This window comes from Elaeis guineensis, chromosome 13 (genome assembly GCF_000442705.2).
Source record: "Elaeis guineensis isolate ETL-2024a chromosome 13, EG11, whole genome shotgun sequence".
Lineage (NCBI taxonomy): Eukaryota > Viridiplantae > Streptophyta > Magnoliopsida > Arecales > Arecaceae > Elaeis > Elaeis guineensis.
In genome coordinates, this window is record NC_026005.2 from 8,915,897 (window position 1) to 8,927,940 (window position 12,044).

Consider the following 12,044-nt stretch of genomic DNA (forward strand, 5'->3'; position numbering starts at 1 on the left):
CTCTAAGGAGGTAAGTCCTGCTATGCTCACCAAAACCTTCAAAATCTCTATATAATTATTGTAGAGGTAAATTGTAACATAGTCCATTAGTGCGCATGCTTTTAATATTAAATTATACATATTTATTGAGTGTGTGATGCATTCAAAAGGTAAAGTCGATCTCTAAGACTTGAGATAAAGCACCCAAGAAGATTAGTTTGGAAGTGCGTTTGGGCCAACCTACCGGCCATTGGATTGACCTGGCTTTAGGTCAGGCCATAGACTAGACTTGAGGCAGTTCATGTTAGGCTTGCGCCCGAAGAGTCCAAGAATTTTAAGTCTGGCCCTGGTTAATGCTTAATCAGCCCCAAACCAGATCAAAGTTAGAGCCTATAACCAAGCATAAATCTTAAGCTTAGAATGAGTCCTGAACCTGGCTTGAGAAAAATTTCTCCACTATTTTACGTTCTACACACACTCTCTCTCTCTCTCTCTCTCTCTCTCTCTCTCTCTCTCTCTCCCTCGTTTCTCATCCAAACGCTCCAGTCTCTATCTCTTCTCTCTTTTCCCGTTGGTCTCTCTCCCTCCCCCCTCCCTACTCTCCAATCTCCAGGTCGGTCCAATTGAGCTTCGAGCAGAGCTTTAGTTCGGGCTCAACTCATCTCGGATTAGAACTTAGAAAAGGAATCTTAGATCTATATTTGCCTAGAGTCCAAACTTTTTTCGGGCCAGGCCCAAGTTAATCGAATCCAACTAGACCTAGACTGATTCTAGCCCTATAAGAAGGTAAAAACATACAAGAACTCGAAGAGTAAAAAAACTTTATAAAAATAAAATATAATATAATTCTCTACTTTTACATTTTTTTTTTTTTTTGATAAATATGCTTTGAGTTTCAAATAATTTAGAGTCTTATTCTTCTGGCTAAATAAGGATGGAAATGGTCTAAGCTAAATAGAGATCAAAATGGTGTGATGTTGATATACCCTTTCCAATTGGAGATGATCCTAGCTCAAATTTTAGATATACAGTCATTTTGCACTTGGTCATTCAACCTGACATGAAGTGACCGGTATGTATAGTATATTTTACATATTGACATACTTTTATATAATACATTTATATATAAAGAATGTCTTTACACATCTATTATCATTGATTTATCAAACATAGATTTTATTTATTTAAATTGCAATTATATTGGCATTGTCAACCGACTTAACTCTTAGGGTGTAATAATTGATTGTTTTATTGGACAACAAATTATGGCGTTTTAGGCCAGATCTGTACCTTTTGTTGGTCAGTATTGGACTCCAATCTAATGGACATTGGGATCAATTGGGCCACCTGTGGCCCAGCCCTGATGCAACCCATTATTATACAGAGGAAATAACCCATTATTATACATAGCTAAAAATTTCTCATTTCCAAGGGCAAAATTTTAGCAACTACAGTTATGGTTCAAGCATATGTCACACCCTCGATTACACATTGGCAATCCACAAGTATTCGGCAGAACATCTACGGCAAAACACAAATTTATAGAGGTAAAATGTGTTATCCTCTTGTTTCTCCTATTACTTATTTATTTATTTTGTAGGTACAATCTAAGTAAATTAGCTAGGTCCAACTACCTGAATATATATATATATATACACACACACCATTATCCTCATCCTACATTAATAATGGTGCAATTACTTCTTTCTATAGCTAATATGGCGAGAGTAGGCTGTCAAGAGTTACAAGCAGGAATTGGACATTCTTATCCAACTTAATCTTTTGTCCTGGCATCCTTTAGGTCAAAAGGTTCCGACAACAGATGGATTGGGACTTACTCCAATTGTTACACCCCATGCATCTCTTTTGCAACGGTTTGGGCATTAAACAATTCGTTGCAAGTATTTAGACTGCACAATCGTAACATCGACGAAATTTTTTGTTATCGTGAATTTCTTCCTCTTTTCCCTGAAAAAACAAAAATGGTGATTTAAAAATAAATACTAAATCATTTCACATAGGAAATTCCCTAAAGTAATATATACCATATAGGAAATCTTAATACCCTCCAAGATGTAAAGTTATTTATAAGTTTACCACTTAGGTTCCATTCCTCACATGGAAAGGAACTAAACTAGACATTTAGATTAAATAATGTTGATCCTTCATTTTTTTTTTTGGATAGAAAATGAAAGGGAGATCTATCCGATTCATTAAAAGAAGGATGCTATGTACAGTGTCATGGTGTATAGGATTACAAGATATTTATTACGGATGTTTGGGATAATGACTGAAATCCCATGCAAATGTCAGAATAGGTAACATGTAATAGGAGAAATGATCATGTAATGAAGACTCAAGAGTACAATGTTTCCATTCTTCTCTTAACTTCTAGAGTGAACGAATTCATTTGTGCCCTGTTCGAGAGCTCTAAAAGTTTTATCAATTTCCAACTTCGGATCTGTTTGGCCAAGCTTCTGAGAAGAAAGAAGCTGCTTATTTTTTTAAAAAATATTTATTTAAAAAAATATGATATTTGATCAAGCTTATTTTAAAAAATAATCTGCTTCTGAGTGGTAACAGAAGCAGTTTTTCTACTGCAGAAAGGAAGCAAAAAATTAAAACTTCTTCTTGAAAGCAGAAGTACAAGTAGAAAATTAATTTTTTCAAGACAAAAATATCCTTACTCAAAATTATTATTTACCATAACTACTCCTATTTATTTTCACCTAACTCTTCCATTATTTACCATAAATACATGCCCTTTTTCATAATTTGATAGTCAAATTTTTTTTTTTTAAAAAATTTATCCAACACAAATTGCTTCTCAAATACTGTTACACTTATCAAATGATTTTGCCAAACACAAACTGCTTCTCACTCGCAGTACTTTTTCTAAAATTTTATTTAAAAAAAAATGATTTTAAAATAAATTAATTTTCACAGCTTGACCAACAGACCCTTCATTTGGTGATGACAGCATGAGCTCAATTCAGTAAGTATGATGAGCAGAAAAGAGTAGGTGGCATCAGAGAGAAAAGTTTCAAAGGAAAATATTCTCCTGTTTCTCTCCTTCGATAGGATCTAACAAATAGATACGACTATCGTGTCCCAGATTTGAGGGCTGATGCTATTGAGGATTATTCCTTTACGATTATCCCATAACTGGAGAATGAAAGTGAAGTTGATCCTTCATTTTAACTAAAAAAACAATGTTGATTGTTTATAAAAGCTCATAGAACCTCACAAGACTTGGAAAGTGTGGTTGAAGGAGGATCTTTTCTCCTACTTCAAGATGGAGCTGAGAGGAGGAGAGCGATTAGCTCCTCTTCTACTTGGTTTGGTTCGAGACACTACACCGTGTTTTCAGTGTAAGTACCTCAAATCTTCATACTTGGCTCTAATCAACGTGCATGTCGAAGCTTTGGATGGCATAATCCAATTAAGAGGTGATTTTTAGTTCTCCAAAAATAATGGGAACAGTGAATTAATGTTTTCTCCTATCCCACCTCATTCCGTTTGAAGGGGAAGAGGGGGGGTGGGAAAGAAAAAAAGAACGTATGAGTCTTCTTTTTGACATAAACAAGCGAAGATTTATCCAATATTTTAATTACTCAGGTCTAAATAGATGAGGATGCGCTCGAGAGTCATGCCTACAACCTTTCCATCAATTGTAACCACTTTTATTCTTCATCACTTATTTAGAACTTGAGCAAATATTAAAGGTTCAAATCATAAATCATATTTTCCTATCAACCTGAAAGCCACAAAGTGGATGGTTTAAGCATAAAAAACTAATAAATTTGTGAACTTCTGTTGGTGCTTAGTTCCAGAGTCATAGTGATCCATTTTAAGAAAAATTAAAATGGTCAGATATTACACATGGGGTGAACAGTATCATAACATGATCAATAATAGTTATGAATGCTTTAAATTATTGTTATTTATGTGGTTTTGTATGTTGAAGCTGCTCCTTGCACTCGAAAGCATGCTGGTGCTAATATCAAACCAAACTTAGGCCATTGACAAAGATTTTAGTAACAGGTTAGATTAGCAAAGGCAATATTACTTACCCCACTGATGGCACTCATTTTTTGGTACTTGGAGTGTTAATATATAAGTAATTAGTTAGCCGTAGGATTCAAGTCAGAATAAAGAGACTTCTTGGAGAGAATGTTGCCAACCGTCGAGGCCTATTTGATGCTCCAGATCACTCTGATCGGCCCAATCATAAGCTGAAACCCGATGTTGTCAAAAAGCGTTTTTGTTCTATGGTCAATTATCAAAAATTGGAGCTTCAAAAAAAATTCATCCCAGGAATAAATTTAAACACATTATGCCCTAATTAATTTCCCACTTTTGCGTAATTATGGGTACGTTTTCTGGGATTTGTGTGTCTCAAGGCTTTTTTTTTTTTTTTTTGGTAGTGTGTCTCAAGGCATTGTTCTCTACATGATACATACAAATGCCACATATGCTCCTGAAAGAATGCTCGTTGATCTATATGCTAACAGTTGAATCACAAATGTATATAAATATAAATGTAATTACTTACCAAAATAAATAAATAAACGTAATTCACATTTTGACTTAAAATGTTCATATATTGAGATGATACACAAAGTTACAAGCATCTTACAATTCAAATAATGAATAATTAGAATATTACAAGAATAATGAAATAAATCTATCTTCAAGTTCCCCATGTGAAACAGAGTATACCTCTGTCCTTTTATTAACTTATATTAAATGGGGAAGACACCAATCCTAGTTGTGGTATCTAACTTGGTCAATCACAATGTTACAATTGTTTAATATTTTGAATGCTCTATGCAAGCCATATATAAAGTTTTCTTTGTCCAATCTTCTAGCAAGGAGGCATGTTTGAAGGTGGAGGTAACAATCGAGCTTGTGGGCTCGCGCCATTCTTCACAATGAACACAGCGTCCATTCCCCAGCTGGAATGACGATCCAAATGGCAGTGCATGAACCAGACACCTGAACAAATGAATTCAAAATAATTAAATAAATATGTGTGAAGAAAATAAAAAGAAATCACAACTCTACCCAGTAAACATAAATTATAGAAAAGCCTGATAAAAACAAAAACAAAATCAACATTGGGCGAAATAGTCAACTAAGTAAATTGAGAAAATCTTTTAATTAACTTATTTCCTTTTCATCAAGTCATAATCAAATCAAACTAGAAAAGGAAGTACTTTACTTAACCCAGGACACTTTTTAAAAGACAAATCAGCCCTTGACCAAAAACGTGAAGAAACGAAATCAAACTCACCTGGGTTTGTAGCCCTGAACCTGATAGCCGCCCAACCGTTCTTGGGCACTCCAACCGTGTTCTCAAGTGGTGGATCCACCAAGTTATAGCTTTCCGGATCCTTCTCTGCGTCATAGTTTCCGAACCCCCGTCCCACCACGTAGAAGCTATAGCCATGCAGGTGCATCGGATGGTTCTCCCCAGCCAAAAGGTTGGTCCCCTGGAACACTATCTCCAAACTCGTATTGTACTCCAAAACCCTAACCTCCGTCGCCTTCCTCGTAAACACCAAGCTGAACGGCAAGTTATCTGCGGTGAAGTTGAAGTAGAATGGCGGCTGACTTGGAAACCCCGTCCCATAGACTCCGCTGATGTTCCGATAGTAGGCATCGAGGACATCGATCAACGGGAAATTAAAGCTTATGTTGTTAAGGCTGGCGGCGAGCCGGTTGTTGTTCGGCCCCTCGCACGAGTTGTTGGGGCATAAAATCTCATTGACCGATACCGAGATGATGATCCGTTCATCGATGGTTTGCGGGACATCCACCGGGTGGTCTTTACTCGCCAGAGACCGGAGGTTGGCAGTGAAGCTGGTCGCCGAATCGATGTCATTGTACGATGGGAGGTAGGGAAGTTGTGGAGAGATGGATGAATTACACGTGCCATTGATGTACTCTATGATCGCTGTCGTGATAGTGTTATCGAATGAGACATTAACCGCATTCGAGTAGGCCGAAGCTGCCATGTAGTAACGATTGTTGGTAAAGTTGGTGACAGGTTGGTTGGCCTCAAGGAGGAGGTCCATGGTCTGGCCTGGTGTGATCATGATGAAGTCGGTCGTGAAGGGCTTGGTGTAGCTCGCATCCGTGCCGACCACGGTGAGCCGGTGTCCGGCGATCGCGAAGAAGAGCTCGTCGTTCATTGCTGCGTTGACCACTCGGAGGAGGTAGGTCTTGCCATACTCCACCAAAGCCTTGAATGTTCCTACGTATATATATATATATACAGTAAGACAAAATGGTAAGATAGACTGCAGGCACACTAGCGAACATGCCTGTGATTGGACGAGCGAGTGACACGTGGGATTTTACCTGGTTTGGAGCAGTTGTAGAGGTCGCCGGGTTGGCCATTAACGGTGTAGGCATCGGATATTTGCGGGTCAGCGCCGGTGCGGAGAGCGTCTGCTATGACTTCACTCACGTTGGCGTTCCACCATTCTCCTGTTAGTAATTATTTCAATGATGAAATGGTCGAGATTTTGTCACATCGCAATGAATCAAATTAAAAAACCTACTTATATTGTATCCACGCATAGTTTTACGGATAGCCCGTTGCATGCTAAATGGAGAAGCGCTACGTTTGCATGGCTGTAGCATATGATTTAAAGAACGAGAGAAAGAGAAGAAGGTGTACCTAGAATGATGGGTATCTCCTTGTAGGGCTTGGGGAAGGGGAAGGTGGTGCCGCGCCGAGGATACACTATAATGGCTCCATGTACCGTCGCCCGATCCCAATCACTGTGGGCGTGCCACCAGATGGTCCCTTCCTCTTCAGAGAACAAGATGGTATACGTGAAGTTAGCTCCAGGTTGGATTGGACACTGTGTGATGTACTCCGGCCCGTCGGACCATGGATTCCTTGGCTGGTCCACCCCATGCCTGAGAATTAATGGATCCAGAATTAATACATCACGCGGTGCTCCATAATAGGCATTCGACGCATATTTCATTCAGTAGTTTCAAATAGCAGTGCTCACGGATTTTGATACGTACCAATGGAGGGTGATGTTGTACCCCGCATGGTTGTAAACTCTCACGATAACGGTGTCTCCCTTGCGGGCTTTGATGGTTGGCCCTGGGAACTGGCCGTTCACCGTCAGGATTTTTTTGGTGTGACACAGCCGAGTATAGGGAGTTTCTTCTATCTGCAGCAATTAGGTAAGGACCATCATAAACTATGGGAGACTGATTCAAACTTGCACGAAAAGTCTAGAAGTTTTTTCTTTGTTTTCTTAAATAAAATAGACATAACTGTGAACATAAAAAGGACGCCTGGCTATTCTTTCTCTATCATGCAACATAGAACGACTTTCGAAAATTGAAGCATGGAAAAAACTTAGCAATTAATTAAATCATGCCCATGTAGATTACTATTCACTGATGTCCATGGATGCCAGTTTGTTTGTAGGCAAATGTGAAATTGAAATTCTATACAGGAGAAGGGACGCGTGTGAGAATTTGGGCAACTAATTCCATTAGGTTGTCTTCTACAACACAGAGACAAAACTATTGAGATTTGTCATTTGATACGGAAGACCAGCCCAAAGGTGCAAGCAAACCATCTTCCTTACTAGCATAGCCTTCCACATAGGACTTTAAGGCCTCGGCCTTTTTATCTTGGACCAACTCATGCGTTAGACCAAGCCAAGCCATCGGCATCCCTTCCAGTGGTCGTAACATAGACAAAAGCTCCTAGCTAGCGGGAAAAAAGGAGAAAGGAGGGAGCAAAAAAAAAAAAAACACAAGCTAGCTATACGATCATGGTCTCATATTGGATGCGAATCATTTCCAAAAAGATACCCTATTTTAGCATGGAAAACTTCAAATGGTGATACAGGCCATTGTAAGTTTAACTGACCACAAAGTCATGGTGATGGGTGGTAGCCCAAACCGGGCTAGCAAGTAGACCACATAACACCACAAATCCGAACAACTGCATGATGGAAATCTTGAGAATGCCCATAATTTGATAGGAGGGAGTAGAGAAGAGAGAAGGGACAAGAACTTTGCTTTATATGTTGTTTGGCCTTTGAGAAGGGAGAAGAACTATGCTGTATATGTTGTTTGGCCTTTGAGACGTCCCCCATGCGGTATTTATAGAGGTAACGTACGGTTGACATGGCTAGCTATGGAATTTGCAACAAGATGACTATTCCATGATAGCTTACAGCGACCAATTCATTCACGTTTCTTTAAACGCGGTTACCCCTTACAGTTACCATGCTGTCGAAGGCTTTAGTGGGTTGAAACCTTCGCGTTTCTTTAAACGCGGTTACCCCTTACCATGCTGTCAAAGGCTTTAGTGGGTTGAAACCTTCGAAGGTTTCGGTGGGTTTTACTAATTAATTTTTGGAAAGTCAAAATATTTTACGGTCAACGGATATTTCGCACAACAAGAAGGCCCTTTGAGGTGGTTCAAGCTCAGAGCTGACAAGCCTCTTCTAGTTTCTAGCAGCCTTCGGACTTTGGGTTAAGATGCCCACTCAATGATTATACAACGGTAAGTGAGGGCTATGCAACGGGTCTTCGGATTGGAATTTTCTCATAGTAAAGAATGGATTTATTCTTTTGGAGGACATAGGCAGGATTTTGCTGAACCACCTAAATCTTAGTAAAGAATGCATTATTTCATCTTTATTCATTTTTATTTTCTAGTAAATTGGAGCATGTGGTTTTTTAATTATTTGAATATTTCGATCGTTATCAATTTGCTTTTGTATGGATGGTCCTCATGTCATACAACCTCAATAATCTTAGATTGAGATTATTAGTATTGAACAGGAAAAAAAGGACAATCAACATCATTTTTGCTTATTGGACCATTATGTTCATGCATCTTGCATTCTGAATCTTGTTATCAAAAAACAGAGACATAATTGTCCTATGTATCTTGAGTGTTCGTGCAAATTATAAGTCTTAATATTTCTCTGTAAGAATTGATGGTTTTTGTTCATTTTTCTTCAAAAATCGATAAACAACTAAATGTGGCTGAGAAGGCTTCAACCTAGCACTCACACTAACAAATTAATAGGTCACTAAAGAATAATGACATCCCCACGTTACTTTAAAGCTAGACTTCTACTAATTAAGTTAGATTAGATTTATGAAATCGATAGGTGATATGCAATCTATATTTAATTATTATAAGAGCCATCATTCCAAGAAATCATGATATGCAATTATTGGACGCAACGGAATCACTCTATCTCACCTCTACTGTATATGAAGACCGCACATGTGTGTGGTCCATCCCGTTTCCGTCTCTTTTGTTCTATAAACAGGTTAGCTTTTTTTTTTTCTTTCCTTAATGAATTTCGAATTTTCAGTTCTGAACATTAATTGGGCCTTGCCCATATTATTCGAACTGGATTAACCTAGCATTTTAATTTGGTTTGTATTTTCTTTATGGAGGGATCATTTATATATAATTATGCTCAACATTTGCATGGTCATACGTATCGGAGCCACTATCCCTTCCTTTCTTAATTACCATTCTAGACCTCTGAATCATGATTAATTAATCGGCTTAACAACTCAATAACCTCATAATTGTATCTCTGGGTAGGGGTGACAATTGGATCGGATCGGATCGGATCGATCATAAACAGATCGGATCAGAAAATCATCAATCTAAATCCGACCTATTTATTAAACAGATCAAAAATTCAAATCTGAATCCGATCTATTTATTAAACAGATAATCCGATCCAACCCGTTTAATCCGTTTATTAAATAGATCAAATTAGATTAAATAGATTGGGTTAAATGGATCAGAAACAGATTAAACAGGTTTTAAACATGTTAAATGGATCTTAAATGGATTAAACAGATTAAATAGGTCGGGTTAAATGGATCAGAAATAGGTTAAACAGATTAAATATGTTATTTGATTCAACCCGATCTGGATATTAAACAGGTTATACGGATTAGATATTTAAAACCCAAATCTGATTTAATTATTAAATAGATTAAATGGATCGATCTATTTACGATCCAAATCCGTTTAACCTAAATCCAAATCTGTTCATGATAGGTCGAATACGGATCGGATCATATTTTGTCAGCCCTATCTTTAGGATAGATGTTTAATTTTATATATTTTTCTTTCTTGATTATTGATCATTTTATCTTTTATATAATAATAATAATAATAATAATAATAATAATAATAATAATAATAATAATAATAATAATAATAATAATAATAATAATAATTAAGGTAATACCATCACTTGCAAATAATTTAAAAGAAGGAAATGTAACATATCCATTGTCTAAGAAGGTTCGCAGGAAATGAACAAGACGAACCAGCATGCATGCATGCATGGACGCAGACCAGTGACGTATTTTTTTTTTTTTTGGTAAGGGGTGACGTATTAATTACCAGGTATATCGTATCATACGTCTACTAATCCAAGCACTTGCGTCACGTAAACATCTTGTCCCACAGCAAAGTGGGGCGCTCGTCAATCTCCCATACCTGTATCCAAGAAAAGGACCATCAACGGGATTGTCAATAATATCCAAATGATCGATCACCACAAAAGATCATGATCCAGCTGGGAAGTTGACAAGACCAACAGGTAAAAGCCTTGGACCTTGCACGGTAGGCAGATGCAGCTAAGCCGTACTTCCCAGAGACCTATGCCACCCGGAATTTGAATTGGACGATGGACGAGATGGCCAAGATAAGTTTGCTTTGCCTACACGGCAGCTTCGAATACTTTATCTAAATAATTTAAAAAAAAATATTTATAAAAATAATATAATTTTTAATTTATTTATCAAATTAATATAAATTTTATAGGACATTGTTTAAAATGACGTTTTATAGTGTCCACATCATCATCTCTTTTTTATCATTTTTTTATATGAACGATGAAAAAAAATAAATTCATCATTTGAAATGATATTTTTAAATTTAAAATGATATTTTTGAAAACTCTATTTGAAATGATATTTTTGAAAACGTCATTTGAAGTGACATTTTTTAAAATGCCACTTCAAGTAGCGAGTTTAATTATTAATTTTTAAAAAAAATAAAAAAATATTATAATTTAAATTTTTTTAAAAAATAAAAATTATAATTTTGATTCAAATAAAAATCATCATTTCAAATTAGTATCCCCATTCCAAATTATCTTTTTAAAAAATATTTGAAAAAAAAATAGTGTAAAAAAATAAAAAATACCATAAAAAAGAAAAAAGAATTGAAAAAAATAAAAATTATAATTCTAAATTTTTAAAAAATAAAAATTTTAATTTTAATTCAAATAAAAATCATCATTTCAAATTACAATCCCCTTTTCAAATTAATTTTTTTAAAAAAATATCCCAAAAAAATATCTTAAAAAATAAAAAAAATAAAAAATATCATAAAAGAAGAAAAAATGAGAAAAAATAAAAATTATAATTTTAAATTTAAAAAATAAAATTTTAATTTTACTTCAAACAAAAAATATCATTTCAAATTACTTTCTCCATTTCAAATTAAATTTTTAAAAAATATCCCAAAAAAATATCTTAAAAAATTAAAAAATAAAAAATACCATAAAAAAATAAAAAAATGGGAAAAAAATAAAAATTATAATTTTAAATTTTAAAAAATTAAAAATTTTAATTTTAATTCAAATAAAAAATATCATTTCAAATTACTTTCTCCATTTAAAATTAATTTTTTAAAAAAATATTCCAAAAAAAGTAAATAAATACCAAAAAAAATGTCATAAAAATAGATAAAAAGGGTAAAAATGGGAAAAAATTAAAATTAAAATTTTAAATTATAAAAAAAATTTAATTTGAATTCAAAAAATTAAAAAAAATAAAAAATGCCATAAAAAAAGTGATAAAAAGGGGAAAAATGAGAAAAAAATAAAAATTATAATTTTAAATTTAAAAAAATAAAAATTTTAACTTTCATTCAAATAAAAATTATCATTTCAAATTACTATCTTTTTTTAAATTAATTTTTTTATTAAAAAATCACATAAAAATAACTAAAAAATAAAAAA

General features: G+C 35.0%; 1 protein-coding gene across 1 annotated transcript; it reads right to left on the minus strand.

Moving 5' to 3' along the window:
* Positions 1-4,568: 4,568 nt before the first annotated feature.
* Positions 4,569-8,084, minus strand: LOC105056529 (putative laccase-9). The gene is made up of 6 exons (XM_010938747.4): positions 7,892-8,084; positions 7,027-7,178; positions 6,668-6,912; positions 6,346-6,474; positions 5,276-6,238; positions 4,569-4,977 (listed from the first exon to the last, which is right to left on the minus strand). The coding sequence occupies exons 1-6, from the start codon at positions 7,994-7,996 to the stop codon at positions 4,847-4,849; spliced, it is 1,725 nt and encodes a 574-aa protein (XP_010937049.1). The 5' UTR covers positions 7,997-8,084; the 3' UTR covers positions 4,569-4,846.
* Between the last annotated feature and the right edge of the window lie 3,960 nt (positions 8,085-12,044).